Source organism: Cnephaeus nilssonii (genome assembly GCF_951640355.1).
Source record: "Cnephaeus nilssonii genome assembly, chromosome: 11".
NCBI classification, from domain to species: Eukaryota; Metazoa; Chordata; class Mammalia; order Chiroptera; family Vespertilionidae; genus Cnephaeus; species Cnephaeus nilssonii.
In genome coordinates, this window is record NC_137082.1 from 51,270,416 (window position 1) to 51,297,790 (window position 27,375).

The 27,375-nt window shown below is 44.1% G+C and overlaps 1 protein-coding gene across 1 annotated transcript; it reads right to left on the reverse strand.

Moving 5' to 3' along the window:
• Positions 1–263: 263 nt before the first annotated feature.
• Positions 264–26,890, reverse strand: CYB5A (cytochrome b5 type A). Its single transcript, XM_079783845.1, has 5 exons — positions 26,650–26,890; positions 8,413–8,541; positions 6,494–6,523; positions 2,395–2,429; positions 264–744 (listed from the first exon to the last, which is right to left on the reverse strand). The coding sequence occupies exons 1-5, from the start codon at positions 26,776–26,778 to the stop codon at positions 663–665; spliced, it is 405 nt and encodes a 134-aa protein (XP_079639971.1). The 5' UTR covers positions 26,779–26,890; the 3' UTR covers positions 264–662.
• Positions 26,891–27,375: the final 485 nt, after the last annotated feature.

Sequence of the window (27,375 nt, forward strand, 5' to 3'; positions counted from 1 at the left end):
GAGCTGAGAGAAGGGACAGCTGTAATGTCCTCTCATGGGTCTCAAGTTTGTTTTTTGTTACTGGTATTTTTTAATCAAAACAGAGAAGAAGTCTCCACTTTCTCTTTTGATCATATATTTCAGGTAGAATAATTTTTAGAAATCCTTAGGCTATCATATCCAGGGCCTTTCTTAATTTCCTTGAGAAAGAAATTAAATGGGAAACATGCAATACCAAGTTTTCAACTAGATATTCCCTTCCTCACATCATACAAACCTTCACGTCATACAACCTTCATTTAATTAATACATTAAATGACTCCACTAGACAATCAGAGATTTGAAATATTAAAGACAATTACATCCCACATCGACAGGCACACAGGGTGGTATATTTGAAAAGCCAGGTGCATTTTTGAAAGATCATGCCTACAGTGAGTAAATCCCGTAGTCATGGGACGTTGAAAAGAAGTTGATGAAGAAGAAGGCACAATGCGAAAGTTCAAGGGTAGACAGAACAGAACAGTTCTTTTGGCTTGGCTTGTTTCTAACGTAGGAGAGGGAAACAGGTGTATTAAAATTATTTTTCAGGTGAAGGTTTCTGTTCATCGAAGCAGCTAACACTGGCTTCTTTCTTCCTGATCCAAGGCAGCCTTTTCTTCCATTGGCTTCTGTGGAGGTGTTTAGTCTTCCGCCATGTAGAGGTGGTACATCAAGGCCACGACCAGTGCGGAGATGGCTGGGATCACCCAGTTGGTCCACCAGCTGGAAAGGAACAGCAATGATGCTTCATGGTGTTTGATGCAGGTGACACAGTCTCTGCACCTTCCAGTTACCATGGAAATCGTCTCTCACCTCTCCATGAAAGACCACTCTGAGTTGCTAAAAGTGATGTGAGCTGGCATTCGGGCCAATTCCACTATAGTTCTAGCTTTATAAGAAAACTAATGACCTCCTCCCCCACCCCCAGTTCCACTTATATCTCCTTCTATAAAAGTATACAAACAGCTATGAATTACTCCCCGAAAAGATGTTACGATTTAGGACTGGTGACTTACCTAAAGGACATCAACTCTGGGTTACGTGTCACAAGCTCACAAAGGGAATAGTCCTTACAGGTTTTATTCTAGTTTCAGACATTCATTAAGAACTTAAAACAGCATTAGGTTGAGAACCAGAAGGACAAGGTTCCCCTTTTGGGAGAGCCTTGGGCAAGCACTATGGCCAAGGGCAAATCCGGCACCCTGAGCTGGAAGGAAAGGTAAGGGCTTTGAACCATAGGGTGATTAAGATTGTATTCTGTTTGGAAAAATCTAATCTTTACACGCATGTAGTAGACTTAGCGTGTTAAGAAACCACATGTGGCCCACAGTTGTAAGTTCACAAAAATGACTAACTGACCTAGTGATCAGTCCTGAGGCAGAGAATTTTGGACCTACTATAAATAACAGCTTACAGATCAAATCAGGGGCAGAGCTAGGGAGGTCTTTAATTTAGATGTGAACCTATCATTTCTTAGGAAACAGAAATTAACACATAGGTTTTAGAATCTGAATAAAGCCAGATAATACCTATGTATACGTCCATTTTTTGCCACACATTTCCCATCCTTCAATCCTCTGCACACATCAACCCATTCAAAGACCAAGTCAGTATAAAGATTTCAATTGCAGAAGGATCACAAGTGTGATTTTCATCTTGGTGGGGTTTCAGTTTCCCTTTTGGAAGGAATAATGTGGCAGTGAAGAGTAAGGTGGGGTACTGCCCGGAGGCAAGGAAGGGACCAGAACACCAACAGCCCAGGCAATTAACTTTCACAGGGTGAAATAAAATTGGCATAAATCTGTGGTTTTGAGCTCGGGTCCAAAATATATATTTATATGGTGGAAATTATACAAGTCAATTATGACAGACCTGCCAAAAATGTTCCCATGATCTTGGACTAAAATGAAGAAATCCAGTCCACGGAACAAGTGATTCGGGCCACACCTGGATGACAGGGTTCAATTTCAGGGACACGAAAAGCTGAGCCATGCTTAGACAGATAGAATCACTGCAGTTTAAGGAACTGACCACACATCAAATGAGGAAGGAGATACAATGTTTGCCTGGAGATTAAAAGGTTGTGTGGCCCTTGGACTGCCCTGTGGGGAAAGGAGACTGGTTTGCTCCGTCTGTCCCCTCGGGTAGGAGCAGCTGGAGGGCGAGATTCGAGGTGTGAGCTTGTGCAGTTGAGGAGGGAATGCCCTGAGCAGGCTGGGTGCTGAGTGGAGGTGACCCCTGGTTTCCACTGAGGGGGGCTCCATGAAAGTTCGAGCATCAGAGAGGCCCTGAAGTCAGGGACAGGTCTCTAGTCCAACTCTGATTCTAGGAGCCTTCTGATCACAATAATTTTAAGAGGAAACTACCACATACCTAGAATTTGAGTCAACCGTAGTAATGAGAGTTTCCTGAAACACAGAGAAAAAGTAAAATAAGTTAAAGGGAACAACAGACTGAAAAACCGGTTTTATAATAAGATCACATTCATCTACTGCATTCTTCAAAAAGATATTGAAAGGGAAAATTACATCATACACTGCTTTTCACTAAAATGCCTAATTTCAACATTTTTTCTGAAGAATTTTAAGAATGATCTACATTTAAATTACTTATGAACATAACCTAGAGAATTTGAAAGAAAATGTTAAAAACTAATAGGCTACAAAAAGATCCTGTACACAACAGATATCTGAATAGTTTAATGTAGAAAAGGACAACAGCTATGATTACACACACACAACCCCATTATTACCTTTAGGAAGAAAGTTTAATTCTTCAAAATCATGAATGAAACATTCAATAAAAACATTTATTTTATTCAAATCTTATATGAAGTAAAAGTGTCCCCAAATTATATTAAAAGGACGTGTCAACCAAAAAGAAAAAATTAAGATCCACCATTTAAATTGTAACACGCTGGGCAACCTTTCTTTTGTTCTGACAAGACAGTTCTAGAAAGATCCTGGAGGCCTTGGGGACTGACCTCACACTGTCACCCCAGATCCTCCAGAACAGGACGCCCTGTGTGCTGGGGTCTGTCACAGTTCTAGCCTGTCTACCTCCCAGCAGCTTCCGAGAGTTCTTGTCAGACAGGGAAAGTGAACTGAGATGGCTCTGGAAAATGCACACTTCCCCAAACAGCCGAATGACTAAGGCCTCGTGACTCAGAAACTTTTCCAGGCTTGCAAATGTGTTAAGAAGCATTCTTTTGAAATCCACACCAGCAAAAGCATTAGAACTGCAGAGGAAGGAAGCCATAAATAAGGCAGCAGCAGCATTTCATCTCTGCAGGGTCTCAAAGCGCAGAACAAAAAACCGTTAGCAACACAACCGGCAGTGTGCAGGTCTGCATTGAGGCGAAGCTCCACACAGCAGGCACGCTGAAGCTGCCGCCGAAGGGCGGACACCTGTTAGGGATGAGCAAGCAAAGCAGTTCAGAGACCCACCAACCTGGGAACATGGCCGTTAAGATTCCTGACACGGGAGGGGGAGGAGGGGAGGAATAAATCATTAAAAAAGTAAACTTTACATTTCTTATCTTTTTGAGCAATGTTCAATCCTAGAGACTACAACGAGTATTCACAACTACTGCAAGGTGATTTTTCAAATTTTATATATCATAAATAAAGTTAACAAAGATTCTTAGAAGAGGAATATGCAAAAATATTAGTTGGCTATTAGAAGACATAATCAACTCTGAAACAGAACAGTTCATTTAAGGCAAAATATTATTGTCACACCAGAAAGTTAGTCCTGAAATAGTGAACAGCAGGCAAACACGCATCCGTTACTTTGTTACACGGAGCACATGCACATGCACTTGACCGAACATGCTGGCAACTCTGTGGACACAGCTGGCCTGGCCTCCCTCCGCCCACACGGCCTGAGCTCAAACACCACTGGGACTTCCTCACCACCAGCAGCAACAGTGAAATTGTACAGAGCTGACCTTTAAGAGATCATATGCGATTTTGATTGCTTGTTAACTGTTAGGCTCTTACCCCAGGATGCTTGAGAATAAAGCAAGTTTGAATTACCAATTAGCCCATTGATGAAAAAGGAAATGGTCTTTCCTGCCCAATGCTCTGAAGGGACTAAGTTGGGCTTTGGTATGTAACTAACCAATATGTCAACCACAAACAGGGAGAAAAGACCATGGTTTTTGTTACAGGCTCTGCCACTCACTCTGTGACCTTGAGGGGTTCAATTTCAAGCAGGTTAACAAGCTACCTCCCAGCAACTTCTAAACAGTACATAATAAGCTCTATATAAAGACATGCAAAGGCCATCAAGCTTTTGCAAATCAAAGTCATCTAATTTATAGGTTCTAACTTAGCCAATTCCTTAATTGGAACTCTTTCCTAAAAATACTGTCAGACTAATGGTTTTCATGTGAAGTCGAGAGCCTACATAAGCTTAAGCATCTGCAACTGTCAAACCTAAAATGGGTGGTGGCCCTGGTGCTGCAGTGCGACCTTGGACAAGGTCAAACTTGGGACAAGGTCTGAGTGTCACCTTCCCTGGAACCTGAATCTTCACCTTCTCAGGGATGCCTGAGAACCAAATAAAGTCATACATACAGCAATGCTTTGACAACTACAACCAAGAAAAGGCACCCCAACTACTAATATCTTCCATGTAAGCAAATTGGATATAGATTTATTCATTTAAAATGCATCATTTCTATGTCTGCAAAGACCTTATTTTTGGCAACTTAACATTATACTTTCCTTTGGGCAGAATCAAGCTCATAATCTTTGGTTCATCTTATTTCACAATTCAACTAGCTATGTTAAGCAGGCAACATTTCAAAAATTCAGACCACAGCATACATTTATCAGTCTGGAGGTAGACGGATGGTTATACAGACACTCACAACAAAAGAATCATCTAAGGACACTCTCTTCTTCTGGCAAACCAGACCACATGAAAGGCAAGTCTAGAACAGTGGTCCCGTATTTCCTCTCACGAAATTTGCTTTCAGCCTCTAAGAAAAAGAGCCAGTTCTTGTCCCACAGTCCTCTCGTTCTGCTCTAATGTAAGCAAGGCCACATCTGTTCTAAAAGCAGACAGAGGAGAAAAGAGTCTGTCTTTCAAAAATAAGGCAGTGACAATGGGAGACCTTAGCCCTAATTGGTGCTTTCTGCTGGTAGGCATGAAATGGTTGGACCTGCATTAGATCTAAGCTCACGTACTGAGCCTTAGCAAATCCTTGTTTGATTATAGCCAAATGATTCGCACCAAGATTACTCAATACAGAGCGCTTAACAGGAGAAATTATACTTTTTCCCTGACAAGCTTTGGAGAAAAAGCAAAAACTTCATACACCGCAGAATTTCGGCATTCCAAAAAGCAGCCTCAAAAAAGGTGCTAAAGCCTTATGAACCAACAGCAAGGATTCTAAACAATTGTTACAGAGGCAATTCAAAGTCTGACGTCCATTTTTTATCTTCCCAAAGATAAAAACATTGAACTTAAGCCTTCCTTGAATAGGGAAAGGAGAGAATATAAATGAAACGGCATCACGCAGACTTTCACTGTACTATCTGGATTGCCAAGGTAAACGTGGCCCTTTATGCTCTGCTGGATTAACTGCTTGATTTTCTTGTAGATTAAATTTAGACAATGTCTTATCAGTAGCAGCTGGTAAATGAGTTCACCAGATCCTAACACGAGCCCTGTGAAGTCTTGCTGTTGTGCTCTCTCTAATAAAACCAAGAAAATAAACCAAAAAAGAAAAAGTATACTTTCTGTCATTTGTTTCAAGCAAACTTCCCCCACAGTCCTTTAGTTACAGGCCCAGGACTATTTTTCCCACTTGAACTTTCAGGGACTTGGGCGGTTGTCACAATTCTTACTCTGAATTTATCTTCAAGTATGAGTGAGATGACCACCTCAGAGAGAAGGGCTAGAGAACCTGGCACAAAATTAGTATCACTAGAATTATTTTCCTTTCCTAAGGAAAAATGCACCAAAAAGTTATCATTTAATTTAAATAACATTAAATTTATCCAGGATTTACTGAACATCTACTTATGCCCCAGAGATGTGGAGATGAAGACATGGGAAGTGTCCTCAAAGGTTTAAGCATTAAGACCTCAGCTCAATCAGATTTTAAGTTCTCTGAAAATAGGGCTGAGTCAAATCTTTCACTCCAGAGGCATAGTGCGAGTTATAAAAAGGAACTAGCTCTTCAAAAGTTATCCACTGATAATCATGGTGGGAAAATTATCTTAGGTATTGAGAGTTTATGACAAGAACACACGACTATCCTAATGAAATATAATGACTGGGCTATACAAATACAAAAGTGTGTTGAGCCAACCCAACAGATTACATATTCATTTAACCTAGAAACACACCTGTGCTGGCCTCAGTCAGGTCAGTAAGAGACCTTTGCCCTCCAGTTTTCAGGGATGAGATACAGTGGCAATAACTATGGCCACCGAGATATCAAGATAGTTACACTTACCGTGGGCTTGGTTATCTTTGGTCTGTCATCCTGCAATAAAAAACAAGATACATTACAGAATGGAAACGTCTACAAATGCGCCATTTCCAAAGTACGCATTTTACTGCAATTTCTAAAAAATGTTACTGTTCAGTAATTACCTTTTCAGGTTCATCTATCTAGGCTGCTAAACACAAAGTTTGATCCCGCTGACTTGACTGCAAAAATTGTTAGCAGATTAAGTGCTGAAAGGTATTTGATCTAGAGTTCCAAGTTTCTAACAGCATCTATGATAGTCATACTTATTTGTTGATGTGTGTGCACTTACTAGACTCTGATTCTGATCTTTACTTCAGGGAGCAGCTGAGTAATCAGATTCCTCCCTTCCATCCTCTCAAATTGCCTTTGAGATGTGTGTATGTGCATGTATGTGTGTGTACATGTGTATATGCATTGTATATATATATGTGTGTATATGTATATGCATTGTGTGTATATCTATGTGTATATGCATTGTATATATATATATGTGTATATGTATATGCATTGTGTGTATATCTATGTGTATATGCATTGTGTATATATATGTATGTATATGTATATGCATTGTGTATATATGTATTTGTGCATGTGTATATATGTATGTGTGTATGTATATACACATTGTGTGTATATCCATGTGTTTATGTGTATATGCATTGTGTGTATATATGTGTATGTATGTGTGCATGTGTATATTCATTGTATATATATGTATGTGTGTGTACAATTTGTGTGATATCCTTAGTAAAATCCTGCAATCTCCCAATCTTAGTGTCAGAATCTACTTAAACCTCTGGCTGAGTCAGTTTAAAATAAAGTGCATCTAAAACGGACCACAGGTGAATCCTGTAGGCAGAAGAGACAAAAATGCTGCTGTCACAGCCTAAAAAGCCAGCGCTCTACCCTCACAAGCTTTGGAAGAGAGAGTAAGAACAGAATGGAACATTTTTTAAGGGCAGGCCCCACTGATTACCATAAAACTGCCCCCCTTTGGTAAAGTATGAAGATGAAAGTATGTGGGTGAATAAAATCTCCAGACAAATGAAGCCTATTTTCTCCAAGTACCATCTCTTAACCACCACAAACCCCACCTGCCAACTCAATGGAAATGTGGAAGTGCTCTACAACGGTCCCATCTGCAGGCTTCCCTAAAGAGCCTCCTCTCTCCTCTTCTTCACTCACGCACCACAAGGCAGGAGCGCCCACTGCTCAGGACGCTGTCCAAGTTTGCAGCTATTTTTCTGATAACTTCAGTGGACAGACTAGCGAAGTTGTACATGGCCATTTACAAATGCCACTGAAGGTCCTGCATTCCTATTACAGCCCTGGCTTGATATAAAAGCTGAATAAGGCCAGTGTTTCCTCAAGGCCGGTCCATGAACCAGCATCAGCGGGGATGGTCCCAAAGATCTGGGGTGAAGTTTTATAGAAGGCAGAGTCTACTCATTTAATAGAGCTGATTTTTCTAAATTAAAATAATTTTTTAAGAATACAATAGTCTCAAACTAATGAAACTAGAAGGGGGATTCTTAAGAAATATTTTGGTCAAAAAAAATATTTTGGTCAAAAAAGAAAACTATAAAAAATAAAATTATACTGGGTTTATACCCTCCACTTTCTAAAATTTGCTCCTCTGTGACCCTTCAGGGTCTGAGACACACTGTCCCCAGGGCATGGCCTCAGGGTTAGAGGATTCTGACTCTAAATGCCAATGGGAAATGCAACCAGGGAAATGCAAAGAAACTTCTAGGCAATTAGTTTCTGACAAAAATGGTGTTGTAAAATCGGGAGGAATTGTTCTACTTTACTCCTTTTTAAATCTGCACGTCTACAGATTTGGGTAATGTCAACCCATAGCCTTAAAGAAAAAGAAGTAAAGGCCCCCAAAAAGCACGTACTGGATGCAGCTCCCCGATGATGTATGTTTTGGACAATTCCCTAGCATCCGTCGAGTGCCCAACATCCTCAAAGTTCTCAGTAGCATCCCCTCCGGCTTGTTCCCGTAAGACTTCTTCCCCACCAGGATGCTGTTCAAAAGACACATAGACATAAGAATAAGTAAATATTTTTCCAAGCAAATGAGATCAAGGAAGTGGCCTGTTTATTTGGTTAAATAAATAGGTTATTCCAGAAGTCACAGATGACAACGCGTGAGTATAACTCATCCATAATGTGGATGAAAACAATATACTCACTTGTATTCAAATACCTTCTTGAAAGTATGGTAGAACCCGTCTCCAATGGTGTTCATTTCTCCGGGTTATTCACATGGCGATAACAGCATTAGGCAGATATTTTCAATCCTTTGGCAAATGCCCTCTTTACTTTTCCATAAAGCTCTCAAAATTGCTCTTCTCATTCTTTATCTAATCTATTTTTCTTGAGTCCTGTCCCTTTGACCTCGTAGGTCTAAGTGTGAACCTACACCATTACCTTAGATGTAATTCATCTTTGAAAAGTACACTGTGTACCTGCCAAGTACAGAGAGGGGATAGCATGATGGGCAGGTAAGCGAGTCCCCTGCCTCTTGCAGAACTTACCTTTTGGTCAAAAGGAAAAGTGAAGCAATCGGATATCATAGTGACTTGCTCAAGATGCTGCCATAGGGACATGTCATTGATAGGGAGCAGGAGCAAAGAGGAAGGAGTTCAATTCTACACGGGGAAGGGGTGGAAAGAGCCATTTGTGTAATCAAAGCATTTCAGTGCTCTTAGCTGCTTTCATTGGCAAAACCCAAGGATGGTCATGAAGGGGAGACTGACACTTGGGCCCAGTCATGGATATGGGTGAAGGCAAGGGAAGGAGTCAGCCAAATAAAAAGAAAGTACTTGGTTATATCATCCTAAATACTTTTTCAGGGGTAAAAACTTTCTTAAATTGAGTTTCATTATTACCTCAGATCAAATTCACCTGCCCTTGAGCTAAGCACCTGTAAGTATCCAATAGCCAAAGAAAACAATTCTCCCTTGCACAACTGACTGCAGTCTCGTTTTAATTCCTCCCAATAATGGAAGATGTAAAGGCACATAACACTTTAGAAATGTGGACAATTATTCTGTTTTGAAACCTGTTTCTCCTTTTGTGTAAACATATCTAGTGCTAAACAAATTTACTTATTTTTTTCCTCTACTATTTATAAAAGTTATCCATCTACATTACAGAAAAATCGGAAAGCACACAAAAAAAATAAAAATCACCTAAATCACCCATAATCTTGCCATCCAGAGAAATCTGGGTATACATATGCATATGTGTGAATAGTTTAAAAAAGAAAATGGTGATTGTGACCTTATGCACACAGCTTTGTTAGACAAAAAGCAGATGATGATACATGGTACGGAGACAGTATGCCTAGTGGTTACTCCCCCTATGTGAACTTGGGAAAATAATGTGCCATTTGCCTTATTGTGTACTCAACGCACACCACATATTGCCACGTGCCACAGAACAAATATGCCAGGCTCCACCATGAGCCCATGTCAGGGCTCCTGACAATCGCTTAGAAACTCTCCGTGATTACAACTCAAGTGAAAACCAGTGCTCTGAGAAGCATGTCAAACTCAAAGGCTAACATGGGCCAAATAAACAAAGCCTGCGGCCCACAGGCCACAAGTTTGACATGCTTGGTGTACAGCCACCAAGAGGCTGAGTGAGGGGCAGGACCGTGTGTCTGAACTTCCCAGAGAGGAGGGAGCAGGTGGGTCCAGAACCAGAGAGGAAGGGCAGGTGGAGAGGGCAGGGCGGGCACACAAAGCTCAGGCCTCTTCAGAGGTTCTCAGCTTTATCCTTCGGGCAACGAGAAGTCATTGAGAGGCTCTAAGAAGGGAAGGTAACAAAATCAGGTGTCATTTAAAAACTAAAACCCTGTCTTCAGCGTGGACAGCAGCTGTCAGAGCAGGAGAGGATTTGGGAGACTGCAGTGAGCTTATGTAGACGAGGGTGGCAGAGGGTGATGAGAGCCTAGGGCAGGCGAGAGGCAGTGGGAGATGAGGAGGTGGATGGTGAGGGACAGACAGGGCACACCACAGCACCCCTTGTCAAGTTTCTGTCAACTGACTTATCCAAGGAGTGGCCAACATCAAAGCTGAAGCTGGCCAAGGACCAGACGACTCTTCTGTGTGGCAGGTCTCAGGATCGAGTCTCACCAGTATTACAATTTTGCCAACCGTGGGGTGTTAAAGGGTAAGAATAAGAAGTTCTTGTCTGTATAATGACAATGCAATAAAGCCTTGAGTGATGCAGCTGGTTTCAGTTTATTTATATTAATTTAACATAAATGAATAATTTTATGGCTTTAGTCCTCCTTTTACAATCACTAAAGGTCTGAAGTGGTCTCTTAAAGTCTTTTTCAGTTACACTTTATGTAATGTGAGAAATATAGTTGTAACTGTGCTTGTGAATTTGAGAATTTATTAAAGTTACGTGTCTATCAGACACATACAAAAATGAGAGAAATGCAAATAAGGCAGAAAACAAAAAGTGGTAAATGAGTATCAATAAAGCCAAGAAAAGGATAGGTCCTTCCAGTGGAAGGACAGGCAACAAAGGAAGGCCTGAGGACTTCACTGTATGTCTCAATATGCCCAATGCCTGACAGATGGGAGGGCAGGTCGCCCCTTCCCTCTTGATTGGTCGGTCATTCCAATTAATGGCACTCGCTGAGCCTGTGTGGGGCTCAATGATCTAAAAGGTGTATCCCCTGTTTTCTAAAAACAAAAACACACACAAAACTAAGAGCCCAAAAAGGAAGAACATATTATAAACTTGGTAAATTTTTTTCACTGGGCACCAAATACCTATAATGATGAAGCAATACTGACAGTCCTTTTGGACAATGCTAATAAACAGAACAAGCTCAGCTTCTCCTTTCATGTTTAATTAGCAGTGCCACAGTGTTTCCGGTAAACACAGTTGAGTTACCTGCTGTGAAAAGTCCACATATTTAAAACCAATGACTAACATGTCCCTCTTCACCTGTGAAGCCAACAGAGCCATGATCCCATCTACCCTTCCTCTTTCGAAATACACTGCAGTGGTAAGAATTTGCTTTAATAGGATAAATACTGAGTGCAGGTGTTGTTCTCCTGCTTCCTGCGGGAGAGAGAACAAGGTTATCAGGGTTGGCCCCACACTCACAGCCTCGCCTCAGAGACCATATGATAAGCTTTATTCATAACCAAAGTTCCAAGAATCTCACTGAGAAGACGGTGCCCTACGTTTAACACTACGAAATTCAATGGTTTATACCCTAAGTCATTACAAAAAACATGACCCAAACGCAATGGACAATCCTCCCATGTCCTACTGAGGTCACATCTGAACTGTTCAAGCGAGGAAGGCCAGACCCCAAAGGGCTGTTGCCGGCTCCCCATCTTCTAACCTACTTCGGTATAACTAGTAGCGAGAGAGGTAACATATGCAACATGCAACACTTTTCAAATGAAAATAAGAGTCCAATTTCTCATGCACAGAAAAAAAGAAAAAAAAAGACTATCAGACTAAAATAGCAGCAGATGCTTCACCGGAGCAAACCAGCACAAACAGATCAGGTTCAGATACAGAGAAAGCACACTTGATGGATCATGGTCTTGGGTTACATTACTTCTGTATGAAGAGACCAAGATTTATAGTCAACACACTGTGAGTGGTGCCTCAAATCCTGTTTCGAATGAGGCCAAAGAGAAATAATAAAGTAATAACTGCATTGCTATAGATTCCACCACATCCAAGATTTATTAAATTGCAGGAAAATTCTATTTCATATTTAATGATGTACACTAAAAATTATCTCTAAAAACTGGCAAGATAAAAAACTTAGATACTACTCCTGATGCAGATGATTTCAACAAATTCTTGATATATAGGCAATAATCTTAAGGAGACAGAACATGTGAATAAAATCAGTCATTCCACACTCAAATACACAGTCTGCAACTACATTAATTCAGAAACTAATTACTGAGTGAAAACACTCTCCTGGCCCATTCTTCATTCCTACTGTTTATTTCTACAGCCGTTTTACAGTTCCTTAGATTCTCTATTCAAAATATAAAGATGAGTTTAAATTATAATTTTGGCATCACCTTTGCTAGTTATGTTCCCCTTTAATACAAAAGAGGTGAGCAAAGTTTACCACCCCAAAACATGCCTCTTTGGGATATTGATCATTTTACACTGGTTAATTGTAAGCAACAGCAGATGTGCGAGAAGCTCTGAAAAGCAAGTAGACGTTACAGCTGTGAAACGATTTTTACATGTTTAAGGGAAGCCTCCATCTGTAAGGGTGTCTCCCTCACAGTACCAGGCCGGCTGTTCACCATCAGTGCAGAAGGCAGGTCTTACATCTACATAATAATCTTACTCTTGTCTACTGTGCTCTTCCTTGTCACCTCCCATAACTGACCACCTCCAACACCTTCTCTATCTTCAGGTGAAAGCGGTATTTAAGGTGCTGGCTTCCGTCATTTTGGCGAGTTACTGCTCTTGGGTCTCTTATCATATACACAGAAGGTATACATCTTATTAAACTTGAATTTGCCTTCTTTCTGCTAATGTCTCATGTGAATTTGATTATTAGAGCAGTCAGAAGGACCTTGAGGTGGAAGGAAGTTATTTTTCTGCCCCAACAGTTTCATAAGTGAGATAATCTTAGGTTTGATACAGAATACTATTTTTACTTAGTCTTTGATCTTAACTCCTAGAATCCCTAATTTTAGTGGCTTTGAAAAAAACAAGTGATAAAATCTCAAAGCCAATGGTTGGAAGATCTTGTTTACATGGCAAGAAAGCCTTGCATGCTTGTAAATAGAGCCGGCGGGGGGGTGGGGGGGGGGAGAAGGGCAGGGAACGCTACCCATCAAGTTCACAGCTCCAGCCATGGATGGGACAGGTCTTCCTCTCTCCAACCCTCATGGTTTTTAACCACCTTCTACATCTGCTAGAATATTCGTCCTCAAATACCATTCTGACCACTTCATGTACCTACTCAAAAATCTACAGTGGTGAATTTCTGCAGGCAAATAGAAGTCCTCCTGAATTTCTCACAAAGAGCTTCAACATCTACATAGTCCAGGGGGTACCCAGGTGCAAAACCACATCAGCGGGGCAAGCTGCTCTTAGCTCTGTCAGCTTCTCCCTCCCCAAACAGTTAAACTTCTAGCTGAGAAATAGCTACTAACTAGTAGAATAGCGATTTTTCCCCCAGACTCCCTTGTTGCTGGGTATGCCATGTGATTAAATCCCAGCTAATGAAACATAGGTATAAGTGTCAGAAGAATCTTCTGGAAGCCTTCCCTTCTAGAGTGGTGTGCCCCCTTTACCATTTCTCTTCACCCCTTTCTTCATTCTGCTGTCTGGAATGCGGAGGCTGCCTCTGAACTTGGGATGAGAGCCAGACCCTAGAAATGGTCAGGAAGTGGGCTAGAAGTGTGGCCCTGAGGACTTGATGGAGCACAGCCTGCACACCACACCTGGAAAGCTTGTTCTTCACGACAGGTGAACAAACTTCTATCTTGTTTAAGCACAGTTGTTTGTGGTTCTTCTGAGCTTAATTCTAATTACTACATCCATCATTTGTCAAATACCATGTGCCAGACACTAAAGTCCTGAAAGCACATAAAAGATGCAAATAAACATATTCCCAAGTGTTGAGAAACTTAAAAAAACAAATTAGGACAATGGTCTTCACATACATTAAACAACTGAAGAAATATTAAGGGACCATCTTAACATATCCAATATTTAATAATTGGGTTATCTTCATAGATAGCTTTAAAAATAGGTTAGAATTTGGATGAACAAAGTAGATACAGATGAGAAATCTCAAGAGGAACCTGAGCAGGGATGAGGCTGAAGGGCTGACATGTGCTCGTGAGCTGGGTGAGTGAAGAGGTACATCTGAATAAAGCAAAATACGTGAGGCTGTGCCAGGGCTCTTTTTGTGAGCCAGCTTGACTGTCCAGGGGATGCTCAGACTGTTATTTCCGGGTGTGTCTGGGAGGTTATTTCTAGATGAGATTAGCATTTGCATCGGAGAACTTAGTAAACGAGGTGACCTCCCCTTTAGGTGGGCTTCCTCAAATCCAGGAGAGCTTGAATAGAACAAAAGGCAAGGTGGAGAAAAGGAGAATCTGTCCCTCTTTTCCTGCCTTGTTGATAGGGCTGGGACATGTCATCTCACCTTCTTCTGCCCTTGAACTGGGATTTGCCTCATTGGCTCCCCTGGCTCTCAGCCTGCAGACTTGAACGGAGTGGCCCACCAGCTCTCCCGGGTCTCCAGCTTGCAGATAGCACAACCTGGGACTTCCTGACCTTCCTCATAATAAATCCCTTACACTCTATGGATCGTGTGTGTCCTGTCTTCTGTTTCTCTGGAGGACCCTGACTAACACAGCTGGATGGTTAGAATGAACCAAATGAGGGAGGGCTGTGAGAGCTCATGGGGAAGGGCGGACAATAAGGAGTTCCTGAACAGCAGCGTGACTCAAACATCACAGGATCACTGTTGGGACAGACTCCAAGTGCAGACAGACATCTGACCAGTGGGGGCAGCACAGGGCCTCTCCATCCCCACCCCCTCCCCCTGGCACAGGCTGCAGCCTTCCGGAAAGTTCAACCGCCTCCACCTCCTCTGTGGGACAGCAACAAAAGCATGACACTCAGCTGGAGATCTCGCTCAAAAGGGCAGGCCTGAGGCAGGCCGAAGGTTAAAATCCCAGAAGTTCAGAGTTTAAAAGAACCTCAGAGACTCACAGATGGGGGACCCAGAGAAAATAAGCCCAACGTCAAGCTGACAGTTCATGAAGGAAACAGGCCCAGAACCCAGTTTCTAGCCTCATTCGGCCTCCCCTTCTTTTTGGAACATGTGTATTAAATGACCATTTTTATGCTTCTGAACAAAGTGACTTTAGATAGGATGCCTTAGAAATAAAGTTTCTTCATACATTTCCCTTTTGGAAATTTAGAGGAAAATCTGTCTCACTTCTTCTAGACACCAAGAAACTTTGTGCTGCCTTCCTGAGCCTTAATCACTAAGATTCAAAGGTCTCTCCTCTCCTCTCCTCTCCTCTCCTCCCCTCCCCTCTCCTCCCCTCCCCTTCCCTCTCCTCCCCTCCCCTCCCCTCCCCTCTTCTCTTCTCTTCTCTCTCTCTCTTTCTCTCTCCCTCTCCTAGTGCAGGTAACTACCTGGCTACCAGGTTGTCTCCGAAAAATGCAGAAGGGTGTGCAGAAGTCCACTCGGTGTCACCATGTACTCTAAATCCATACCCCCACCCCCCAGAGCTTGCTTAAACTAAGCAAAAACAAACGACAATAAAAACCTTTCCACTTAGCTGTACTGTTATATAGCCCAAAGTCCACCAACTCTGGAGTACCTTTCAATCCAAACACTTAGCCCTGCCAAAACAGGTGTGGTAAACAATGACTAGGCAGAACAATGTGTGCGCAGAGATTATTTGCAATAATGAAGCCAAAGATGAGAACAACTCAAGGGAGTGTGGAAAGTGAACGATTTAAAAAGATTAGGAACAAAATAAGTATCCTAACCGCATGTTTTCTATCATTTCCAGATGCTGTTTTTCCAAGGAGGCAAAGAATGAAGGGCCTCGAAGCTGGCTGGGTTCTCCAGACTTTTGCTCACGGCCCCCACATGGACTCCGTAGAGGGGCACCTCTGCATGGCACTGCCTGGGGCTGTGCATGCCCCTCGAGCTGAATCGTCAAAGCTCAGGACCAGGCTGGGGAGCATCAGCTCCCTGTCTCACGTTGAAGATTATGGGATGAAACTTACAACAAGGCCCTTGTGTGCGTTCACCCAGCTGGAAACATCTGCAAAGTCCCCTGGCCAGCTGGGTTGTTACCTCCATGGGGAAGCCACGGCCCTGGCCTTAGAGGTTACAGTCCAGGGGAGAGACAGGCAGGCAGACAAGTAGCAGCTACACACAGCAGCCCCAGGTACAGGAGCCAGCACAGCAGGTGAAGGGACCCACTCGCCCTGGAGCAGGAGGCTGAGAGGGGGTCAGGGAGAGGCTCAGGTGGGAAAGGTTCAGGAGTTGTTCACCAGGTGAGCGGGTGGGGACGTTTTAACAAAGGAAAGGACATTGCAAAGACCCAGAGGCAGTAACACAGTGGCACCCTGGAGAACTGCAGGTGCTGTGCGTAACCCACTTCACAGGGATAAAAATGCATGATGAAGACCAACTGGAACTTGAAGCAAACACAAAGAGTGTGGAGGGTCTGTGGGAGGAGCTGGGCTTAAGAAGTTCTCATACTCCACTAATCACAGGAACCCTACAGACAAAACAATGTTTATAGTAAAGCTCTGTAGTCCTAACTTCCCCTTCCTTAACCTCCTTCTCCTGCCTGGCACGCAGGCCAGAGTGTGCACTTGGCTGCCATGTCTGTGTGCTCTGGGTTGCAACCCTTTCTTTCTTTTTACCAAATAAACCCTTTTTTTTTTTTGTATTTCCTTAAGTTTTTTTTTAATTTCTTTATTGATTAAAGTGTTACATATGTGTCTTTATTCCCCCATTCGCCCCCCCCCCCTACATCCCTCCCACTCATGCCCTCACCCCCCTGTTGTCTGTGTCCATTGGTTAGGCTTATATGCATGTATACAAGTCCTTTGGTTGACCTCTCCCCCTTACCCCCACCCTCCCCTTCCTTCCCCAAACCTCTGAGGTTTGATGGTCTGATCGATGTTTCTCTGTCTCTGGATCTGTTTGTGCTCATCAGTCCAAATAAACCCTTTTTGATGACAAGACACCTAGTCGGTATTATTTTTCAGTCGACAACTATTTGTTAGTTTTGTTTTTGTTTTGTTTTTTTCACTTGTTGTTATTGGATTAGGGGAGGCAATCAGAAAGGAGAATTAAGCACATTATCACCTCCCAACTACTTTATAAATCACACTTTCCCATATCACTTATCTAAAGCTACATGAAACCCCTCATTAGTCACATATTAGCCCAACCTCACGGCAAGCACTTTCCCCTTTGTGACACCTGCCTGACCCCTCATGGGCTCCCACCTTCCTATACTCCCCCGGTTCCCATGTCATGCTCTAGAAGGAGTGATGGATTGTTCTCCGGTAGGCATAGCTTCTGGGTCCAGCCCGCCCCGTGCTATGGAAAAAGCCCAGGCTGGGCGGGACCGGACCAGGAACACAAGGTGCAGCTCTGCCATGTCTTCAAAGAGAGGCCCAGGAAGGTACTGATCCTTCTGAGTGTCCATTTCCCCAGTATCAAGAACTCCCTCCTCCTAAACTGCACAGAAGGGTAGATGATATGATTAGTAGAATGCCTGGCATATAATAGCCATTTGAGTAATATCGAGTTCCCTTTCTTCCTCACCCCCACCTGATATTGCCACAAAGAACCTGTACAGACCTGGTACAGTTCCTGACCCGAAATGCTGAAGGCTACATCCAGCACCACCCCCTTCGTCCCACCCCCACCCACCTTCATCTTCAAGTGCTTTTCTATGGATTAAATCAACTGGCCTGATTCTACCGAGGCACAGAGCCAAATGACGAGAGTCAACAGAAACAGGTATCATAAGGACAATGACATTTTCTACAGGGGGTCATCTTTAGAGGCCATTAGGATGAGGACAGAGAGATAATGCAGCTGTGAGCTAGAGAGCTGGCAGTTCTGCAGAATGCTATTACAATTCTCTCTCCTTGAAAGAGAGAAGCAAAATTCTTGGTTATTTTTAGAAAAGGTCACATCATAATAACACAAGTATGTGCCAGTTGTGTGGGAAACAGGGAGGAAAAGGGAAATAAGATGGTAACAGAGGACAGGTTGCTTTGTGTTCCTCCACCGGACTGTCCCCTCCCAGCTGAAGGGATGTTTACTGAGCAGCTACTATGTGCCAGGACACAGGGCAGTGAGGAAGAAGTTCGCGGCTGCTGTCTGGTGGAGAATGGCAGCCAGCAAACAAGAAACATGCAAACATTGCCTGAAGTGCTAGCAGAGAAGTGAAATAGGACGATGATGTGACAGAAAATTCCCCTTTCTGGGAAGCGACACTGAGCTGTGGCCTGAAGGAGGGGGGTGACCAAGGGAATATACACCAGGCAGAGGGAAGGAGCTAAGCAGAGAAATGATAAGCTGTTTCCACAAGATAAAGCTGTTTTGATTTTCTTCCAGAAATTACATTCTTTAACGTCATAATAACATGTCACTCAACATGAAAACTTGAGCAACCATCAGCGCGATGGAAGCAGTGGGATCCTGAAGGCTCTGTCAGGACACGTGCTCTGACATGGGAGAGAAGTCCTTGACATGTATGGCAGGGACTCGAAGACAGAGGGCAGCGTGAGGAAGCTCAGAGGACAGACTTCCTGCAGGGCCTGGAGGCGATACTGAAGTGGAATGGGGGCACTGGCAGACAAGGAGAGAGAGAGAGCGTTACCCACAGAGGACAAGGACCCACAACCAGCGAGGGGGTGGGCAGGGGCGGGCCAGCACTAGCTGAGCCCACCGACGGACGGACTTCATCAGAGCAGGAGCCTCATCAGACTTCCCCTCAGAGCGGCCTGAGCCGGCCAGTGATGTAACAGGCCTCCTGAAAGCATGGGCCCTCTTCAGACACCCAGCACACATGCAAACAAGCTCTTTCTGAAACAGCACAACACTGACTCTCAGCACCACCCAGATGCCCTGTGTTAGGAACGGAGGCCTTGAAGACCTCCAGGTCTTTCTTTCCTTCTAGACCCCCCTGTGAAGAGCTGCCGCGGCTATTTCCTTCACCTTTTAGAAGGAAACACGGGAAATGACAGCAGATGGGAAGAAAGGCACTATTAGCCCCCTCTTTACCTTCCAAGCGTTCTCTTTATGTTCAAATCTTTCCATTCACAACTTCCCTTTGCTTTCTTCCTGGTTCCTACAGAGAACTCTGGATACGGGGAGAAAAATCTCAAAGCAAATGATGGCATCTGTGTACAGGTAGGGTGGCTTTTTCTTTTACAGTTTTGCTAGTGATCTCAAAAATGCCTGCGGTCTCACGCCCGTGTCACAGAGACAGCAAAGGAACTCGGACTGGGGAGTCCCACGTCCTGGATTGAAAACCTGGCTTTCAATCCTCACCTGTTGTGTCATTTGAGCAATTAACGGAGGCTCCTAAGCCATATTTTCCTTAAAAAAGGCACCAGCACCACCACTACCCACCTGAGAGGCTTATTTTCAGAATTAACAGTACAGATGCAAAGGGGGTTTTATGCGTTTTGGCACACCATCTAGCACACACGGAATGGCCATCAATGCTCAGTGAGTGTCCATTGCTATCACAAATAATATTAGCCCACCGGGGATTTCTGCTAGGGAGGGAGTGTGAATGACAGTGATTTAATACTTTCTGCAGAAGGTGGGAGGCGGAGGAGCAGGCTGGATATATTGTGTCCTGGCCCGTTTTTGTTCAGGTCTGCCACTGAGAAAACAGCAGGCGTGGGAAGACGCAGGTAGAAACAGGCACATCCAGGCCGTCACTGCAGAAGAGACAGAGGCTGCCCGCCCTGCGAGCCAGACACAGAAAACCGCTGACGGGCCCTAGGGGAGGTAAACGCCGCCCGCCTCCCTCCCCACCATCAATGCTGGTTCAATGTCATTGTTCTGGACATGCCGTCCTCATGGGCAGACCAGAACACAATTCTGGGGATGGAAGAACATGACTTTTTGCCATCATCCATGAGACATCAGCTCTCCCTAACCAAAGGTCACTTACCACAAGGCTGCACAGGCCAAATACTACTGACCTGGCCTGATTTCTCCCACCCACGTCTTCAACTCACTTTCCTGTCCCATGTGGAACTTGATAAAAGACACAGGGAGCCAGTTAATAAATACACTTAACGGGATGTTTCCAAGAAAACAAGTTCAAAGGTAATGGGGGTGGGTGGGGTGGGGGAGAAGCACACACTAAGATGTGGAGAACACCTCTGAGCCGCTGCTGTTTAAATGCCCCCTTGAGTCTGCTGCCTCTGGCCACTGTTCTGAGCACCTGGACACGGACTGCTGCTGACAACTGTGGCTCATGTTAGCATAAACAAGGCATTACTCGCTGTAGTTGCACTTTTAAGAGAATTTACATGTTAAAGGGGCTGGAAAAAATGTTTCCATGCATTTCCCCTTCTGACAAAAATACACACCCAAGTAATTCAGGAGAGGAAGTGGGAAATCAATCAAGCCTCTCAGGTATTACAGAGAACTGAACCTGGGAGGGCGGACCTGGCTACCTTGTGGGCCTTGTGGTCACTGGTGTGACCGACGTGGGCACCTCGGGGACATAATTATAAACACTTAATTTATAAGTAAACTTTAACTTAAAAGATTTCCAAACTTTCCCAAGTGTTTTCACATATATTATTCCTGCCAGTGTTCACAAGTCTAAGGTAGATTCAGGTGGCAGAATGCTCCCTGCTTAAGAAGGAAGAAAATGATTTAGAGAATTTATCTGACTTGCTCCAATCACCTCAACAATAGATCTAAGATTTAGATCCAGCTTTCTGCACCCCCATCCAACACTGTCCCACAACTGACTAGTGGGACAGAGGCTGTTCAGACTCCATTAGATACAGAGAACAGACAGATAGCTGTCAGAGGGGAGGGGGTTGGGGCTTAAGTGGAAAAGGGGAAAGGATTAAGCAAAAACAAACAAACATCAAAAAACAACTCAGAGACACAGACAATAGTATGGTGATTTTATCCTAGGGAAAGGGGAGGTGGAGGGAGGTAGCAGAAGGTCTAGGGGGGATAAATGGTGATGGAAGGAGACTTGACTTGGGGTGGTGAACATACTACAATATACAGATGATGTATTATAAAATTGCATACCTAAAACCTGTAAAATTTTATTAAATGATGTCACCCCAATAAATTAAATTTTAAAAATGTACAAGGTACTTATTGCTTATATTCTGTGGTTTGGAGAACTTTTAGAATAACAGATAGCTGCATTAAGGAGAAATGAGCATTATTTACTCCTTGAGTTACCCACAACGGCCTGCACAGTTTGTGCTCCCTTCAATTTAGAATTTCCATCTACCTTAAGGATACATAAAAACAAAAGTTGGCAATCTCGAGTGTTTGCTTTGAAACAATAAAAAAGCAACCAAAAACAAAACAAAACAAACAAAAAAACAAATTAAAAACCTCTTCTCAAAAGTAGCAAAAAGTTACCAAAAGAAAAAAAAAATTATGTAGAACCTACAAAAGTAGCCCTGCCCACAGGCTTACATTCCCCAATGGCCTGTGAGACTGCTACTGTTCACCCGTGATGCCTGAGCCACTTAAACACCAGAGTCTCTTTATATTCTCCTCCTATGGATTTCATAACTTCTAGTTTTATTTACCAAACTACATAGGTTAAATAATTGGCAACCGAGGCTTTGTAGTAGTATGAGATTTAGAATGTTATCAAACTTCCTTGCGAAAAGCAAAGGCATTTCAGATTTTAGCCCTATATACCACAGCCCTATCAAGGGCTAAGATATATGGTTTTTCAAAATTAAGGACACTGAGTTTTGGGCACCCACAGTCTCTTCTTGGATCCCAGGAGCACTGAGGTCCCCCAGGCTCAGAACCACTGGTCTCTGCAAAGAAGGCAGCCATGTTCAATGGACAGTAACAAAAAGTAAGTCCTTACCACAAAAGCTGCTATAAAGTCACTGCCTAAGATGATGAAAGCAAAAGAGAGTCTGGAGCCAGCAGCCTTATGAGGCACATGATGCTAAGGATCAGCCAAGACACAGATCGAAAGCATCATAACCCCAGGGTCCCCAGAAATGGTCTAGAGCAGGCGTCCTCAAACTACGGCCCCGCGGGCCACATGCGGGTGTTTTTGCCGTTTTGGTTTTTTTACTTCAAAATAAGATATGTGCAGTGTGCATAGGAATTTGTTCACAGTTTTTTTTTAAACTGTAGTCCGGCCCTCCAACGGTCTGAGGGACAGTGAACTGGCCCCCTGTTTAAAAAGTTTGAGGACTCCTAGTCTAGAGAAACCAATTTCCATCTGCATCATGTAAAGGAGGGGCAACTGGACACAACAGCATTGTGCTCATAACATTTTTCAGGAACATGCCCATTTCACAAATTAAATGTCTACTGGCTGTCATTGATTATGCGACGCCTTCTCTCCCTTCACGGCTCTTTCGAAAGCTGAGTCAATGCTGCCGCCCAAATCACAGAAAGAGAAAAGTAAACCATCCTTTTTTCCTGGCTTCAAGTGCCTACATTTTCATTTCAATAATGTCCCTTCAATGTTCTATACTCATCAACCTTACTAATAATATAATCATATGAACTGACCCAACTTCATCAGTATAAATTAAAAAACTAGAACTCAGGATTGAAAGATAAAAAAAAAATAGTTCAAAATACTTAGGCAACTAAGTTTATAATCTTGCAGGTTGGTATCCGATAGTAACTCAACACCTGCTGCTACTTAGCTGGCCACTAACATTGAGCCCTCTCAGGTGTCTACCGTCCTTTCGAACATGAAAACAGCTTCTAAGGCCATTGTTTCAGGAGACAGAGCCTGTTGTGCAACTAAGAAACTTCACCTATGTTCTTAACTGGGAGAATATAATTTTTTAATAACACTCTCTTGTTTCAATAGCACCTGCCAGATATACACCTTTACTTAAAATCTCATATTAGCACTCAGCTACATCCGATGCTACAGAAAGCCAGCACCCCACCCTGACCCGGCTGATGTAGCAGTCTGCATTACTGCACGGATCTTGTGCCTGTGACCGTGTTACGCGTTTACCAGCATTATTTTGTTTAATTCTTATAATCACCCCATGAAGTTGGCACTATTACCATCTTCCCATTTTACTTTAAATAAGGCATCTGAGGCACAGAGAGTATAGGCAGCAGACCAGGACCCTCTTCTACCCATCAACTATGCATTTTCTCAACATAAACATAGACATGCATATAATCTATGGTATTCTGAATGATGCCATGGAAACCATGTTGTCCACATGGATGGGTGAATTCATAGGATAAAGAATCCTGTCCATAGTTAAAAGTTCACTTTAGAGGTAGGAAGCCTTTCCCATCCACCCACTCCCAACAAACCTTCCCTATTTAGGTAAGTTAGTGAAAACAGAATATTCTTTCGTTAGGATGCAAAGTCTTCATGAATTTCTGGAGCTTTTAAATGACAGAAGAAAGGGGAAGGAGAATGAGGGAAGACATCTTCTGGGCTTCTTTGTTTCAAAAGTAGGGATGAGATACTCAGCAATGGCTTCATAAAGTAATGGAACAGGAGGACTGAGGAAGAAGGAAGAACCCCTGTCAGCGCATCCTGCAGTCCTGTGAAGGAGAAGGTGTGTGTTTAAGATGCAGGAAGCCAGGGGCAGGGATCCTAGGATGGTCCTGCTGGGGTGGGAAGCCAAAGACTAGGACCCTGCCTTAAGCAGAGATGTCACAGAGAGTGACAACAAAGAGTAAAGATGGCAAATGGAAGACATTCCCCCAAAAGTGGGATTGGATGTCCTGGGAAAGCTGGTGCTGGGGATTCCAGCTAGAACAGGCTAGCGGGTGTCCTCCCCTCTGCATGCTGCGCTCCTTCTAGTAGGTCTACTTCCGAAGTATCAGCCTCCTCCCTCTTCTACCTAAATCCAGCCCTGCTGTGAGCCGATCAGGCCCTTTCCACTCCAGTCCACTGACTTGAGGCCCTATTTACTAGAGCCCACGTGTGAGATTTCCAGGGATACTCCCGATGGCTGAATACAGCTATGTCACCGTTCCTGTCCACAACATTGTTTTCTGTATTCCTGCTTCCTCTGGGGCTCCGGTGTCCTGACAGACATGAAGGCTAAAAGAGCTCACTCAGCAAATACCACATCGACTGATCAGAAGGAAGGTCCCGAAGAGAACAGTGGGACACAAACTCAAGTCTCAGGGACGCCACTACAGGGAGCACAGTACCAGTACCAATCGAGAAAAGTACAGTGTATAGGGCAGTGATGGGCAACCTTTTGAGCTTGGTGTGTCAAACTTCGCCAAAAAACTGAGCATAACTCGGGTAGTGTGTCACTTTGAGGAAAAAACATTATTTTGCAAATGTTTCATCCTCAGGAGCAGCAAATGTTTCATCCTCGGCATGCGGCCGCCTCAGCGGCCGCGTGTCATCAGAAATGGCTACGCGTGTCAGTGCTGACACGCGTGTCACAGGTTCGCCATTACTGGTATAGGGACTGCTGTAAACTGGGATTTATTTAAATCACTATAAACAGCAGTTTCTTGTTATCTCACTATAAGTATTCATTAGTGATAAAAACTAATTTCCCCAAATTTTACTTGGGAGCTATTCCAGTTTTACTCAAAAAAACATTATCTAATTCCCCCTTCCTGCCCCAAAACAATGAAATGTAACAGTAAATATTTTAGAGTAAAGTTTAATAATCTTCTCTTATTATCTCCTTCTGAGAAATGTACGCTTAAAGTTACGCAAAACACATTTCAGAGCAGGAACTCCTTCCAAACTAGGAATGATTTTTCTCCCCAAGAGGACATTTGTCAATAACTGGGAACATTTTTGGTTGGCACAATTGGGGGAGGGGTGCTACTGACTGACATCCGGTGGGGGAAGGCGAGGGAGGCCTCCTGTACAACACAATGTGTAGGTCAGAACCCACAGAAAAAGAAAGAAATGATAAATGCTTCATAATATAAAACAGCCCACTAATCTTTTATAGATGCTATCCTTTTTAATAGACATGAATAAAGAAAGCACACACTGGATCTTAAAACTACAGAATTACTTATACCATAGGGAGAGAAACAGTTCCAAGTAGACATTTAGTGTCAATTACACCTGATGCTATGCTCAAGAAACTCTAGTTCAAGAAACTCTAATGGCAAATAAACTCTGTAGTTCAGCATAAGGGGCAGGAAAAATCAGATGTGACTCCAACTAAAAACCACTCCTAACTAAAAATGGGACACTATTTTATCTTCTGGCACTCCACCAATTGACAAGTTCGTGGTAAAAATATCTTACTGATAAAAATCAACTCCAATCTTTTTTAAAACAGTTTTTTAAAATTCTCTGCAAAACCAGTCCCTTGATGTAAACTGTAATCCAGCTAAGCCCAGGCCTCCATCTCAGTTATTCCCTCAAACTATGTAAAGAATTCCCATCACTAAACATTCTTTTTTATTGTCTGGGGAATGAAATTAACTGTTAAGGTTTATGACTTAGACTCCCCCACAGTGATAAAACACCTCCAAAGGTAGCAAAGAAAAGCCCCTAAGAATTTATTGCAAAAATGATAACCTAACACAAAGAATCTTAACAAAAGAATGTTTTCCTTTACGTAAGCGAAGTTGTTTTACAATGTCCAAAGTTGCTTTAGGATCAAGTCCCACTGGCAGCGTTTATACTGCTCGATCCCTCTTCCTTCCTTCTTCAAAGCCAGCCACACACCTACACGCAGTCCCAGGAGTCCAGCTCTGTACCTCGTAGCAAAGTCCTCATCAGGCGAGTTCACAATCACCGGGTGGGTGTGGGTGCGGCCCGCCCACCCCGGACCTCAGAGTCCCCTCTGGAGAGAACCCCACAGCTCACGGGCGGGAGCATCCAACCTGCTCCTTTTAGGAATCCACTCGGGGAATACCAGAAGTGGACGACCCCGTTCTATATCAAGATCCCGTTTATGCAAACTCAGGAAAAATAGGGATCTTTCAACATCCTCCCGCGTAGCTGCGCCCTCTGCCAGGAAGCCGATCCAGCCGCGACTTCGTTTCCCACTAAGTGCTGGGTGGTGCCGCGGTCCTACACGCCCGCGCATGGGCTCCCAAGGCAACGCCTGCCCCGCCACGGCTCCCCCCGCCACAGCGCGGGCCTATGCGCCTCCGGTCGCACCCAAGTGGGCGCTCCCAGGAGTGCATACACCGGCACGCAAACTCAGAGGGCGCAGAAGCGGCGGCTGACCGTGTGTGTGCAGAGACAGGTGTGTACACAGAGACGTGCAGGCGCGGAGACCTCTCCCAGGTGTGCAGAACTGGGTTGGGCAGGCTCAGGAGCACACGCACAGCCTCGTACCGCAACCCTGCCGCGCTGCGAACCACAGGTCCCAGCAGGGAACCTCCAAACCCCGGTCCGCCGCGCGTCTCACCAACTCACCTCCTCCAAAAATTTGGTCACATCATACACCTTGTGGTGCAGGATCAGCCAGGTGCTCTTGCTGTGGTTGTGCTTCTGGATCTCCTCCAGGGTGTAGTACTTGACGGCCTTGTCCGACGGCTCGGCCATTTCGGAACTCGGCGAGCTTCAGGGCCTGCAGACAGGAGCCACGCCGGGCGGAGCAAAGCGCGTCTCTACAAGCCAGTGCCGGGACATTCCCCCCGGTCCCGGAGGGCGCCTGGGGCGGGCAAGCGGCACCTCAGAGAGGGCGGCTTGCTGACGGCCTCCGATGATTGGCCAGAATCCGTGTCTCTCAAGGGGCCCACCCTTGACTGACACCCTCCACCAGCCCCAGCGCGCCCCGCCCAAAGCGGGTGTTGATTGGCTGAAGATGCCCTATTGCGCGAAGGGTTGGGCGTTGCAGAGCTTTCCTTGCGCCTGCGCAGAAGCGGGAGAGGGAAGCTCTGGGGCCAGGGGGTGACCCCTGTGACGCGAAGGTACACGTGCGTGGGAAGGACCGACCCGGCGGGGTGGTCCATAGGGGCCAGCGCAGAGTCCATTCGGTGCAGGGCAGCGACCGCACGTCAAAATCGCCGCTATTTCCCAATCAAGTCAGGTCAGCCAGACCAGCAGGTTAATTTCTAACAGTCTCTCCACTGCAAGTCTCGGGTAATTTGTTAGCGTTACGTGAGAGATAAACGAGCCTAGTGGACGTTGAAACACACA